The sequence below is a fragment of the Melanerpes formicivorus genome, unplaced genomic scaffold (genome assembly GCF_026170545.1).
Source record: "Melanerpes formicivorus ecotype bairdi unplaced genomic scaffold, bMelFor1.0.p_v2 SCAF_42, whole genome shotgun sequence".
Lineage (NCBI taxonomy): Eukaryota > Metazoa > Chordata > Aves > Piciformes > Picidae > Melanerpes > Melanerpes formicivorus.
The window spans coordinates 3,686,060-3,700,980 of NW_027142394.1; the positions used below are offsets into that span (position 1 = coordinate 3,686,060).

Consider the following 14,921-nt stretch of genomic DNA (forward strand, 5'->3'; position numbering starts at 1 on the left):
TACAAAATCTGACTTCATCTTAAGTACAAAAAAAAAAGCAGCACAAACACTTAAGACATTCCAAAAGAAATACCAGCTAGCGCATATATTTGATTTTTCTTTGTCATTATGGGTAAAAAGATCTAAGGAATGATGTGAAAAGAATTCTAGAACTGGAAACTGTATTTGGACAAAAGGCAGTGTCCTGTGTCTGAAATGTTTCCCTTAATTCTTCAGCTCCCAAGCCTACACACATCCTCCTACTACTCCATTCAGCTGCATTTTCAAGCATTAGAGACTAGACTATTTGAAAGCAAATACTGGGAAATTTTTAAGTCCCCTATCCATAACAGAAACTGCAGAAAACATTTTCTTCCCATTGGAAGAGCACCTGTGGCAAAGCTCCAAGTATTTCTGAAGTATTATCAGTAAAGGAATCACAATGAAAACTGGGTTTCAATCTCAGAAAGCCTTTGCGTTTGTAGAAACAATAACTGAAATCAGTATGTTAAAAACAAATCCTTTAGACCATTGCAGTAGTTCACACTGGTGCTGTCTGAAATACAGCAAGGGCTAATTTGCTTGTTTTTCAATGAAGAAACATAGAGCTATACTTTAGAATGTCTATTAACCTATTTTACGTCCCTTTGATTTTCACTCAGAGCATTGTTACTGTCATGGCACCCAACCTCTAGCTATGCATATTCCTCAGAAGAGAAGGTATCTGACTTCCCTATGAGCCAATAAAATCAGTGGGATGGTTATTTGGGCAATACTGCCAGCACTTCCCACAGGACAGCATGTAAGTCAATACTCTAAAGCTACCCAGGAGCACGGAGTAAGCTTCCGAAATCTATCTTGCAACATGGGAGCCCCACGTACCAGCGTAGCACACTGTTGGAAGCCACTGAGTCAACTAATTAAAGACAATTTTACAGCCAGACTATTTGTTATCCTTTCCCTGCACACACACAGAATAGCCTAAAGGGAGCAACGGCTCTCTAGCTCTTAAAAAAAAAAGCTCCTCTTTTCTCGTCTATCTCCAAATGTAACTCTTGTGTTTACATGGATATGCTCCAGCAAAGCTCTTCCCTAACATTAATATTGATTAACAGTATTTTTTGAAAGGATGAGATGGAAACAGCTCTGAAGGTATCAGTGCAGCAAGACTGCAAAGAATGTCTAGAGATAACAAATAGATGAATAGTAAATGATAAAAGACACCCAGTGGATTTCACCCAACACCACAATGATAAACAACCCCCTGGATCTAACTTTGGTTTCCCTATACCTTAATTCAGCTTTTAGCACTATCTTATCATATTTCCCCCTCTTCTCTATGTATTTCTCAATTCCTTTTGAAACATGCCATTTTGGAGATTATTTCATTAGCAATACTCTCAAGATCTGATGAAATAACATGTCAGAACTGGACATGGATTTTCTGATATATCATTCCCCAGATGGAAAATGCTTCTCTATAAGAAAAAATTAAAAGAAAATAGCAGTGAGAAAGCGATCAAAGGAATATGCTGATTTGTTTTTAAATTAAAAACATTTAAGTTAAGGCAAAAACCACCCCTTCTGATCAAATATTTGCAGCCTAAACATCTTAATTAAAAATGTCTTTTAATGTATCTGAAAGTTAGAAGAACAAAGTTCATGAGGGGTTTGGAAGACAAGCCATATAAAGAGAGGCTGAGGGAGCTGGGGTCGCTTAGCCTGGAGGAGAGGAGGCTCAGGGGAGACCTTCTTGCTCTCTACAACTACCTGAAGAGAGTTTGTAGCCAGGAGGGGGTTGGTCTCTTCTCCTAGGCAACCACCACCAGAACAAGAGGACACAGTCTCAAGATGTGCCAGAGGAGGTTTAGGCTGGAGGTGGGGAGAAAGTTCAGAGAGAGTTGTTGGCCATTGGAATGTGCTGCCCAGGGAGGTGGTGGAGTCCCTGGCGATGTTCAAGAGGGGATTGGAGGTGGCACTTGGTGCCATAGTCTAGTAGTCATGAGGTCTTGGGTGACAGGTTGGACTTGATGATCTTTGAGGTCTTTTCCAACCTTGTTCATTCAATGATTCTATGATGATCTAGAAAGGCTGGACTGTGGGGGTCCTTTCCAACCTGGCATTCATGAATGTGATCATCAGAAGTCCAAGCCTGTATAGACAGATGTCTGAATTTAAAGCTATATAAATATATATAATCTATACATTATCATGTGTCCTAGAGTAAACACTAATCAGGACAAATTTTCCCATTTCATGAGTTGTGGTCATTCAAAATGTCTCGCTCAGTCTTCAAAACCCACAGTAATTGTTTTTACAGTTACTTTAATTGGAACTGCAATAATCACATTAGCAGCAGAAAATAGGAGTGAGGAGGCTTGTTTTGAGGTTAAGAAAACAAGGCACAACATAATCATTCTGAACGTGATCCAGCACTCATTATGAATTGTTATGTCAAAGAACTCTTATCTGTGTGTTTAATACAGCAGATATCAGCACTGAACCAAATGCCAGTGCAATAGTTTGGGGACTGTGCCGTCTCTGTGGAACATAAGGTAATGAAATGCTATGAGAGTAGTTACAAGTAGCAGAGATAAAATATGCCTATAAGGTATAACTCCTTCATTACACATGTAAATTTCACCACAGACAGTAGCATGCAGGCTGGCAAAACAAGAGACACCTTGTATTTCGCTATGACAGTGTGTTAATACTTCTAGTTCAGATAGCTCTGATTCCCCAGTTACATCTGCAACACCTAAGAACCAGATCAGGGTCTTTTAAGGAGAAGCTCCTAACAGCTCAGAAACAGCTTCATCCACATTTATTACACTCACTTGGCAGCCCTTTCTCCTTGAGAAGACAGAATCTAGGTCTGCAGATCATTGGCTCACTCTTTAGCAAGAATTCTCAAACTGATTTGGCTGGACTTCAGTTCTGTGAGAAGTTCTACTCCAGAGAACTACTTGGAAGTAGTTGTGTCTATATACAAAGATACTGCTGATACCAAACTTCTCATAAAACTGGTGTCCTTTTCACACCTAAAAAGTGTCAGAACTAACCAAACAATTGTTTCATTTCTCATATAATGAAACCCAGCTCTGCTAATACTCACTTCTGATTCTTTCAGGTTTTGCTTTCTAATCTGTAGCAATTCTTCATATGTTCTTTCTTCCTCCTTTAACCTTTTGTCATATTCTGCTAGCTCATCTTGAACAATAAATATCAACTGAGTATTTTGCTGCTTAAACATTACACCACAGATTTTTTTCCTTTAAAAAACAAAACAAAAAAGAATCAAGTGAAGTAATCACGATATTCTGCTACACTGTTTGTTAGTCTTTACTTACAGATTTAATGTTCAATTTTACAACAGATACTGTCTCCTTGCAAATAATCACAGAATCAATAAGGTTGGAAAAGACCTCAAAGATCATCAAGTCCAACCTGCCACCACAGACCTCATGACTAGACCATGGCACCAAGTGCCACATCCAATCCCCTCTTGAAGACCTCCAGGGATGGTGACTCCACCAGCTCCCTGGGCAGCACATTCCAGTGGCCAACAACACTCTCTGTGAAGAGCTTTCTCCTCACCTCCAGCCTAAACCACCTCTGGCACAGGTTGAGACTGTGTCCTCTTGTTCTGGTGCTGGTTGCCTGGGAGAAGAGACCAACCCCCTTCCTTCAGGTAGTTGTAGACAACAATGTCTCCCCTGAGCCTCCTCTTCTCCAGGCTAAACAACCCCAGCTCCCTCAGCCTCTCCTCACAGGGCTTGTGCTCCAAACCCCTCTCCAGCCTCATTGCCCTTCTCTGGACATGTTCAAGTGTCTCAATATCCTTTTTAAATTGAGAGGCCCTGATACCCTTTTGAAAAGCAGAGAGCTATAGGATGAAGCTTATTATGAATGTCAAGACACTCTATCAACCCACATCCAATGAATCTATGGAGATTGATAACCCCACTTAAAAACAAAACCAAACAGCTTGTGTTTTAAAAACAACTGGCTGGAGAATGGACTGGTTCACTCCCACATGAAAAGACATGTGACAAAACATGAGCCCATGTCCTGTGGCATATTGGGGAACCATTATTTCTTTATTTTCTGGGACTGGAAATGGGAGCTTCACCCCATTTGTGTAATGTTTTTTTTCTGTCTCTATCCATACCTAATATGGTTTCTCTGTCCGTACCTAGTGTGGTTTCTCTAACCTGCACATAAGAAATGAAGTTGAGCAATTTTCATGGGTTTTCACTTTGCACTAACACCCTGCCCTCTTAAGCTCTGCCTTTCTATTACTTTTAGACAAAAGCTTATTAAAAAGTATTTCAAGCTGATTTTCTGCAAGATAACCTAAACTAGAGCCTTGTTGGTACTGTAACAGTTGGCTGCATAATAAAGACTGGATCACAGCATGCACACAAAAGGAAGCTCAGGAGACAAGTTTAAGCCTACTTTTCTAATTTTAAGGATTTGCTGTGTAAACTCCATGTAATTTTATCACTAAAAGGTGCTTTTTTAAGCAAGCCAAACAGTCTGAGAAAGGACAAACGTCATGCAAAGCTTATGCTGACCACTCAGGAACCACTCACACTGTCTAGTTAGGAACAGCTGGGACCTGTTCCTAATAATAAGCTGTTATACATCTGTTCTGCCAAGTATCCGCTAATCAATAAGAAGGATTTGGGAGTTTTGGAATTTAGTTCTGAATTCTGGAGGTCAGAAGATCCTCCTCATAATCTCTGCTTTGAAACTCTGAAGAATAACAATTCCCTTTCAGAAAATTAAAGCATCTGAGGCTTCTCCACAATCAGTGCTTACCCTGCCTAAAGAGGGGCCAAGGGATCCATCAGAAATCACCTAGTTCCTTTTCACTGAAACACTCTCCCAGCCTATGTAATCTTTGGTACACCCCCTTGACTTGCTTCCTGTCCTTATTTCCTTCTCAGTGAAGGAACTGATGGACATAGAGAGTGGGGGATCCAATACAAGCAAGGATGCTCCTCATGCAAACCTTAAGATCACAAGATTTGTTCATCATCCCTCTAATTTAATTAGCAGCAAAATTCCTCTGAGATGGAAAAAAAGGAAGATATTTTATAGAGTCATAGAATGGTCAAGGTTTGACAGGACCTCTGAAAATCATCTAGTACAAACCCCTCTGCAGCAAGCCAGGGCATCTTCAACTAGACCAGGCTGCCCAGAGCCCCATCAAGCCTCACCCTGAGTATCTCCAGGGATGGGGCCACAACCACCTCCCTAGGCAACCTGTTCCAGCACCCTCATAGCTAAGAGCCTGTTCCTAATATCCAATCTAAAACTGCTCTTCTCTAGCTTGAGGCCATCTCCCCTCATCCTGTTACCTCAGGTTTTTGTAAACAACCTCTCTCCATCCCTCTTGTAGACCCCCTTCAGGAAAGCTGCTATTTGGTCTCTTCATGTTCAGTTTTCAGATATGAGGACATGCCTTTATGTCTTCCAAGAGCACAACAACATTTTTTTCAGAAGTCATTGGTCTCTCAGTTTCTTTATGGGATACTTGTAGCATTTAATTTTCCCTTGGTTAGCAGATTAGGCTAAATGTTGCAGCAGAGTTCAGTTTTTGTGGTCAACTTGATTGTGGAAGAAGTATTTATTTCCAATTAAAATTACTTTGGTAACACTATGTCAATGTTTGTTTCAGTCTAGCAGCTATTACATGGTCTCTTTGTTGTATTAGTGGTAAGTCAAGGAGGAATTATTTGGAGAAAGATGCTAGGAAGTACTTAAGGCATAACAGCAAAGACTGAAAGCATAAGTAGGGACTCCTTCACCTCAAGTTCCTCTACCAGCTCAGGCTAGAATTAGCCTGATGACATACCCAAAAACTGGAAATTATAGACAGTGAACCAAATTAATCTTTCATTCCTAGTTTTTCCCTACCAAGTCAGGCAAGTATCAGCACTCTTAAGAAAAATCAGTTCATTTAATATTGTCCATTTGATATTGAACTGTATACATAACAATAACAGGAAATGGCTAGAGCAGACTTTAAGACAGATTGATGAAATGCCATGTGATGTGTCAGATTATTGGAAACATTAATAGAAGGTAAATTAGCCTGATTTTCCCCCCTGAACATTGTCACCATTAATCTTCACTAATGAGAAGCAGTAAGTAATGAAAACACACCCACCACCCCAAACTTCTCCTCTGCCCCTCAAGCACAGAGAGGCTTAATGCTCTGGCAACCAGGAGGCAGGAGCGTGCTGCTTGTTTTCAGCAAGGCACATGATGCAGAAATTTGTGTGCTGCACCCTTCTGTGTTCAGACAGTTACCAAAAAACATCCCAAAAAATCCTAACCTTTGGGATGCATAATTTAGAAGCCAGAGGGTTTTTTGGAGATACATATTTACTTTACAGTTCTAATAGATAGGATCTATTAAAGCAAGCTATCAATAAAAAAAAAATGTGAGGCTGTTGTTACTATTTTAGCTCCAGGAATTGGAGAATGTGCAGGAAAAATCATCTTTGAAAGACAGATGAAGGTCACAGCTACATGGAAACACTGAACTGCTGGAATGAACTTTGTGTGGATATTATCCCTTTGTTCTTTGAAGTTGTACATCACAGGCCACTGATATGAAACTATCAACTACTGGCTGAAGAGCTATGGGAAACAAGAGATTTTTCAGTTGTGGAAAGATGTCTCCTATTATAGAAGTCCAGCAAGTTCCACTGTACATTGGATCATTCTGTTTACACCAAGAACTGGGGGAAAAAAATCCCTATCTAGCCTTATATAATCAGCTGAAATTCACATAGAAAAATACTCCCCCCCCCCCCCCCATGTCAAGATTTTCATGGAATTATCACTCAAGAATCTTTCAAAACCAGCAGTACATAAGTGAATGAGATCACAGAAAGGGAGCTGCAGTATCATGACACAAGGATCACTTTTTCACTCTTCAGTCATCCTGGAGAATTCAACAATCCAAGCTGCATTCTCTTTGACATTGCACAGCAGGTTCACCTTTATCCTTCAAGAGCAAGCCTGCTGTGCAATCAGCATATACAGCCCTCCAAGGCTTGTGTGGCCTAGAAGGCAGCCTGCATTATCAGCCAGATAGAGCCCCCTGAGACTATTTTCAGGACTCATCAGTCACAGTAAGTGTAGGTCCACAATTCTTAAACCAGAGAAAAAAAACACAGAGTGCGTGGAATCCTCCATTAATTAAGGGTGCAACTGACCATGAATGTGATCAGATTTCTGAAAGCAATTCTGATGCCCAAAATTCAATTTGGTAGGCAATTCATCATGAATAACTTCTACAGCTGCATTTAAAACTAGGAGCAGGGACCAGACTAAAATATCCTCCACTTAAAGAACAATGCCCTGTATTTCCTAGGAATAATACTGTGAAATAATAAAACCATCTTTAGTAATAGTAATAAAGTAAGATTGCTAAATAACTTCAGTGAAAGCAATTAACTACCCTTGAACATTCAGATAATAGGAAGGCCTTACCCCAGATCAGCTGAAGATTTATCTGTATTTGCTTCCTGTTCCATAAATCATTTAATTCTTTAAGTTCTTTTCTTAACTTTTCCATAGTGTGAGAGTTTGGAGCAATTTGACTGGAAACAAATGAATTTTCTTCCTGGCAATTAAGAATAACACATAGCATGTAAAGTAGGTAAGGCTGGACTCCCAAATACTGTGTTTTAAACACATGATCTTTTTGATCCTTGAGGTCTTTTCCAGCCTTATTGATTCTGGGTAACAATTCATCAAGTTGAACCCAAAGAAACAGAACTTTAAGGGACAGAAACAGTCTTTTCAGTTGCCATTCTGCAGAGTGGATGTGGCTCACTCATCTCTGAAAACTGGCATTTTTCATTTAGCTGCCTGAGGAGAGAGTTGTTCTCTTTTAGATATCATAACATAGCTGTCCTGTACTCCAGAGAGTGGAGGATTAAAGCAGAGAGAATGACTCCTGAACTCCTGCCTGCTTTCCTCATCTACAAGTATGTGACTCGAAGAGATGTTGACGTTAAGCTGGTGAAATCCTTTACATTTCAAAGTGTTTTCATTAAAGTCCCTATTCTATAGAGGAGAAATTAAATTGCAGTGTCTTCTTTGTACCCAAAGTGACTGACACTCACAGGACTCCAAAAAACTTGAAAGATTTATGACACAAGCAAACTCTTCTTTCAAGAGGAACAGGGTCTGGCGAACAAAGCTGCAGCTTTCCCCACAATGAACAAGGTAAACAAAGTACTGTAGCAGCTCAGTAAACAGGTGGGAGTTTTCTATTTGAGTGATACTTCTAAAGTGGTCTTGCTGCATTAGAGTTTGTAACCCATACTAATGGGCTCTAAGCAGCTATGCAAATGGGTGGAATTAAGGGGGAGGAAAATACCTTTTGATTATCCTTATATATACACATACAATGTAAGTGCACACTTACAAATACCAGATTTCAAGACTTCACAATTCAGTAGACAAAGAATGAATCACAGTATTTAAATACAAGAACAGCATTTTTAGTGTGTCTTTGGATGCTGCCCCATTTTTCAGATGCAGTAGCCTGATGCATAGTCTAATGATCCTTTTCGTGATGAAAGGAGTGCTTCTTGAAGGTGTACCTAAAAGACAACTGTAAAAATAAGAGAGGAATCAAAGCTTTTGTAACAGATGTTAGCACAGATATGAAGGTGCCATAAGAACATGACATTTTTAAGGTCTCTGAACTTTCTTAGGGTGTCACATGCATCTGTGTAGGATTAGAGGGAAGTTGCAGGTGTCTTGCAGGAACACAGAATCATCAGAATGAAAATGAAGACATGGTAATTAATGCAAATCCCTATGCAACTGAACTGCCCATAGAGAGTTTCAAACCTCTGAGGGAGAAATCAAATTAGTTTTAGGCTCAGTACCAGCAGAACTTGAGGAAATGTGATAGCCTGTGATATACAGGATGTTAGTATGATTTGTCCTAGCCCTGCATTTAAGAAGAAATAATGATACCTGAGATGAAGACATCAGGACCAGATAGAAATACGTGCCCAGGGAAACTGACATGGGGGTTTTGCCAAAGAATCAGGTTCACCTATGAGCTGTGTTAGGACAAAACTGCCAGGGAAGAATTTGTCTCTTTGGCTTCCTGCACTTTTTTTCAGGACTTTTTAAATGATTCAGATAAAACCTAAAAGCTTCCAAGCATCTGGAATACTAGCCACTGAGTCAATGCAATCTGGTACCTATTATGGAAAGCAAGGGATTTTCAACCACATTTTAGAGCAAAAATCATGAGATAGTCTACATTCTGTGATCCAATATTGCCAGACTGAATATCTGCTGCTTATGGCTTGCTGCAGTGGCTAACAATCCAGGATCTGCCTAAACTGAAAGAGTGCCTTGGCACTTGGTCATTCATCTGTTCAATACATCAAGAGTGTTGTTCCTTCTCAGATGCTGAGCAAGACTAATGGTGCACTATGGGGTAGAATTCATATGGTCTTAACTAGGTATCTAGCTCTTAGACTTTGAAATTTCAGCTCACCAAACTAAGTCACCTCAAATTCAATGATAAAATGCAGAAGCATCCAGGGCATGATTGGTCCTGTCCTAAAATAGGCACTTCAGAGTTGTACAGATCTCATAGAACAGGCTTTACAATGCTGTTTTATTCCACTTACAAAGAACTCTTCTCTAATACTCCTCCAGAACATCAGCTCAAATATTGCTCAGGTAACTAACACATGTAGTTCTCTACAGTTGCTAGGAAAGGCAGCATTAAATAATAATGAAGTAAAGAAATAAATGCACTGAAGAACATTATGCAATTACTGATTATCTGTATGCTGCCTCATCAGTCATTTCCACATGTTCTAAGATCTATTGACAAACCTGCAGTTTGGTGGAGCACAATCTTTAAGAGAAAGGGATGGATCAACTCCATCTTCCCTGTCAAATTTAGGAACCTGTGTGAATCAATGCATTTTCCAATGCTTAATTTGAGATTGTCACAGATAGGAGGTCTCAGAGATTTTTCAACACAAATGACCAGATCCATGAAAGCACTCTGAACACACAAAGCTTTGTCGTTTGGTGGGTTGGTTTGTTTTATTCTCTAGGACTCAAGTCAGAGGCTGTAATACCTAACTTAAGTTTGTACAATATGAAAGTGAAAGAACAATAAAAATGAAGAGAATCTTAGAAAGAAAAATCTCACTTCTCCTAATGCTTATAACCATGTTTATACAAAGCACAGTGTTCAGTGATGAAATTCAATAATTCCTTCCTGTGGATCACACAGTTTAGTAACTGATACAGCAGATACAAGCCATCATTTACAAGAAGATGCCATCTGCTGAGCAAACATGCAATCAGCAGGCACTTCCTATTATACTGGAATCTTTTTTGTCCTTTATTGATTTTTCTCCATCGCATTTCTAAAGCCCCTCAAGCCATATGAGCCACTGTAGCAAATGAAGAAAGCAAAGGACTTCTCAATGACCCCAATATCAATTCTGCTTTCTGCTTCACGCTGTCTCAAGGCTATGGACCTCAATGGTTAGTTCAAGCAAGAGACAGAAAATAGTGCATACACTCTATGCATGTATATAGTTCCAAGGCAACTATGTAGAAACTACAGCCTAACTTTTGAGGTGACACATCCTTTAGAAGAGCCACACAAGCATGACATTATTCACCTGTCTATCATTTCACTGTTGCTGCATAGTAGTTCTCTTTGGTTCCAGTTTGTTTGGTTTGCTTCTGCTGTTTGTTTAGCTCTTGCACTCTCGGATCCAAACAGGACAGCTTCTGGAGAGTTTATCAATAAACAGATGTGTTTGTACTCAAACATACCTGTCCTACATGCTATAGAAATCAGAAACTATGAGTTATTAAACAGTTGCCCATTGTACTGTATCCAGTTCTGGGGCCCTCAGAGAAGGGCAATAAGGCTGGGGAGAGATCTCAAGCATAAGCCCTATGAGAAGAGGCTGGGGGAGCTGGGGTTGTTTAGCCTGGAGAAGAGGAGGCTCAGGGGAGACCTTATTGCTGTCTACAACTACCTGAAGGGAGGTTGTAGCCAGGAGGGGGTTGGTCTCTTCTCCCAGGCAACCAGCACCAGAACAAGAGGACACAGTCTCAAGCTGCACCAGGAGAAGTCTAGGCTGGAGGTGAGGAGAAAGTTCTTCCCAGAGAGAGTTGTTAGCCATTGGAATGTGCTGCCCAGGGAGGTGCTGGAGTCACCATCCCTGGAGGTGTTCAAGAGGGGATTGGATGTGGCACTTGGTGCCATGGTTTAGTAGTCATGAGCTGGGTGACAGGTTGGACTTGATCTCTGAGGTCTTTTCCAGCCTCATTGATTCTCTGATTCTATTCCTGTTTTCTCTTCCATGCCTATTTCTGCACTGCAGAGGTTTAAATACTCTCTGCTTTGGATGAGAAAAATGTACATAAAATAACCAAAATATCTCTGTTCATCCATATAGTGTTTATGATCTTATAGATCACTGCCTGCCCTGCTCCTCATGCCTCTTTGTTTTTGCTGCCAAAGAAGATCCAAATAAAGTTCTGAGATCAAAACATGTCTTTAGAATAGCTGCCATGGAATTTGTATGAAGCCCCAAATAAATGCCTATCACTCACTATCACTGCTAGCTCAATGCTAACAGTTAACAAGAGGAAGAAGAAAGAAAGTAAATTTGGATAACTCATTCTTTCCTTTTTAATTAATCCACCAGAACCCAAACCAGGAGTTCTTGTCTATTGCATTAATTCTCTTTTCATCCTTAGTGTGAGCACTAAATATCAAATTATAGACATGAATAATATATGTAACAAGCCAATCTTTTTATTGCTAACTATGCTTGTATAAATAGCACGAGTTAGCACTCAAACTTTTATACTCCATTTAGACAATATAACAAAGGACATTAAAATAGGTATTAATGCTTCAATTCTGAAACAAGAACTTAAGCCTTTAATTAATGAGAAGGTTCTTGCTTGGAATTCTTTTGCACATTACCCACATACAAAACTGCTTGTGCAAACTCTGCTTCCGAGCTTCAAAAACAGAAGCAAACCTACAGCTACAGACCTTGATGTACAACTTGCACCACACCTCTCTAGGTTTTCGGGAAACTAATGATGTGATCTTTGTCACATTGTTTCTACTTACTTTTAGCTGGGGAAGGGCTAGCAACATTAGTCACTGCCATTGCTGTGTTGTTTTGAAAATACTATTAGCTATTAGAGGAACTTCTTTTCTTTTTAATGTAGTTTATTCTTGATGCAAGCCTAATAAGTCACAGTGAAAAATTATCACGTAATCCACTCTCTGAACTCAAACCACTCAACATCCCCCCAAAATGGTCAAGTATTGCTGCATACAGGCTATGTCAAGAATCCTTCAGACAGAACAACACTAAAAAACAACAGAGAAGAGAATTTCTCATGACAAGATATTTGCTGGTGGTTGGCCAATGAAACACTGAACCTACAAGACTGATTCTGCAGCAAAAAGCTGCTTCTGATTGAGGCAGCAGAAATTCCTATACATGCACTCTGAGCAAAACCCAAAACCTCTGTATCTATGCTGAATGGGTTGAAAACACCTTGACCCTATTCAGCTGTAAGAATTCTCCATAACAAGTACATGGTCTACTGAAAACTTCTTGCCTGAATTCTGCCAACAGGATCACAGAATGTTAGGGGTTTGAAGGGACCTTCAGAGATCACACAATCATAGAATGGTTTGGGCTGCAAGTGACCTCCAGAGGCCATCCAGTCCAAACCCCTGCAGTAAGCAGGGACACCCTCCACTAGGATCAGGTTGCCCAGAGCCCTATGGAGCCTGACCTTGAGTATCTCCAAGGTGGGACCTCAACTACCTCCCTGGGCAAGAGGTTCCAGTGCTACCCTACCCTCACAATGAAGAGCTTCCTCTAACCCAAATCTCTCATTTCAAGCCATTGCCCCTGGTCTTATCACTGCAGGTTGTAAACAATCCCTCTGCAGCCTTCTTGTAGGCTCCATTCAGGTGCTGGCAAGCTACTGTTAGGTCTCCCCAAAGCCTCCTTTTCTCTGGGCTGAAAAACTCCAGCTCCCCCAGCCTACCCCCAGCAGAGGTATTTCAATCCCCTGATCATTTTTATGGCCCTCCCCCAGAGTTTCTCCATCAGGTTAATGTCCTTCCTGTGCTAAGGGTTCCAGAGCCAGGCCCAGCATTCCAAAGGAGGTCTTACCAGAGCAAAGTAGAAGAACCACCTCTCTTCATCTGCTGGAAACACATTGTTTGATGCAGCCCAGGATGCCATTTGCTTTCTTGGCTGCAAAGCACACACAGCCTGCTCACATCCAACATCTCATCCACCAGAACTCACATGTCCTTTCCCAGGGCACTGCTTTCTACCACCACTTCCCTCAGCCTCTATTTATAATGAGGATTGTTCCAGCACAGGTGCAGAACCCTGCACTTGGCCTCATTTAACCTCACGAGGTTCACCTGTGCCCACCTCTAACGAACCACCAACAGCTGTTGATTTGGAAACAAAAACAAAGGCATTTGGCTTTTTCTTTTCTGGTAGTAAGGTCCAGTGAAAATGTCCTCCTCTTTCAGGCACTTAAGAAATAATTTCTTCTTTCACACTGTTTAGTGTACATTCATTCCTGGTCACTGAGACACTTATTTACTTTGCCCCCAGCATGCCCTGCAAATACGGGGAATAAGCTTCCAGGTCATCACTGGACAACTGGAGGAAAATGCCCTTTTGGGCATACTTTAACATAAATGAGGAGCCAACCAAACCATGTTATATTAAAACAGCAGGCATGATCTACCAGAAGCAACATAAATGCTTGGAAGAGTGTACTTAATTAAGTCAGTTCAAGTAGGACGAGGAACTGGTTTTAATACAAAATACTTCTGTTTCTTTTTCTTACAATACAAACCAGACCTTTCTTGAAAGAAAGGAGAAAGACTTTTATCCATATCATCATAAAGCAAAGAAGGTTCTCAGCGTGCCATGGCTGGGGGATTAGGCACTAGTTGCTCTCCTCAGTTTATAAAGAAGTAAAGAAATACAAAGGAAACAAGGACATGTTTAAGAGTCTTCCCTTCTATACAAGAAAATACCACAGAAGTGAAGAGACTCATTTTTCTAGCACAGAAAGCAAGAAATATGCTAGTAAGTAGAACAGAATCTGCTACTTTTACCTCCTGGATGTCTTTAAATTGATCTTTTCTTCTTACACGCTTAGTTTCTAGATCAGCTACTTGTTTCTTCATCTCTTCTACCCTCTTCATATCTTCCTTTCTTTTCTTCAGTTTCTCTTTTTGCTTTTCCCCTAGCTCATCATGTATAGCTTTAATCCTGGCCTGTGTATTAAAATATACATAGAAATGGGTTTCAGTATTCCAAAAGCAGTAGAACAAGAAAAATCCCAATCTGAATGAACATTTATACTCTTCAGTAAACACCATGAATAGACCAGAAGTCAATAAACACACCATGAGGTGATTAAAAATGAAGGAAAAGTTGCTATTATGTCAGCATGTCAGAAGCCCTTGAATAGGAACAGCTGAATAGCCAGCAGAACTGACCAACACAAATACAGCAGAGGAATCAGCAAAAAAAAATGAGTAAATACAAATGATTTTATAAAGTGTAGTGGGTTTGCATGGCCAGGTTTTGGTTACAGCAGGGTGACAAAGGCAGCTTCTGTGAGAAGCTGCTAGAAGCTTCCCCTATGTGCAACAAAGCCAAATACCAGCCAGCTCCAAGATTGCCATGACGTTGAGCCTGGGAGAAAGGGAGGGGTAGGGGGCAGGTGTTTTAAGATTTAGAAGTAGATTTAGATTTAGAATAAACCAGGTTGGAAGAGACCTTCAAGATCATCATGTCCAACCTGTCATCCAACACCACCTAATCAATCATGAC

The 14,921-nt window shown here is 40.4% G+C and overlaps 1 protein-coding gene across 1 annotated transcript in view; it reads right to left on the reverse strand.

Annotated features, from left to right (window-relative positions):
• Positions 1-14,921, reverse strand: part of CCDC178 (coiled-coil domain containing 178) — a 135,808-nt gene that overhangs the window by 93,981 nt on the left and 26,906 nt on the right. The window contains 6 exon segments of the mRNA XM_068158723.1: positions 3,095-3,251; positions 5,346-5,369; positions 7,503-7,624; positions 10,683-10,731; positions 10,733-10,794; positions 14,198-14,359. Of these exon segments, the coding sequence (XP_068014824.1) occupies positions 3,095-3,251; positions 5,346-5,369; positions 7,503-7,624; positions 10,683-10,731; positions 10,733-10,794; positions 14,198-14,359 (576 nt within the window).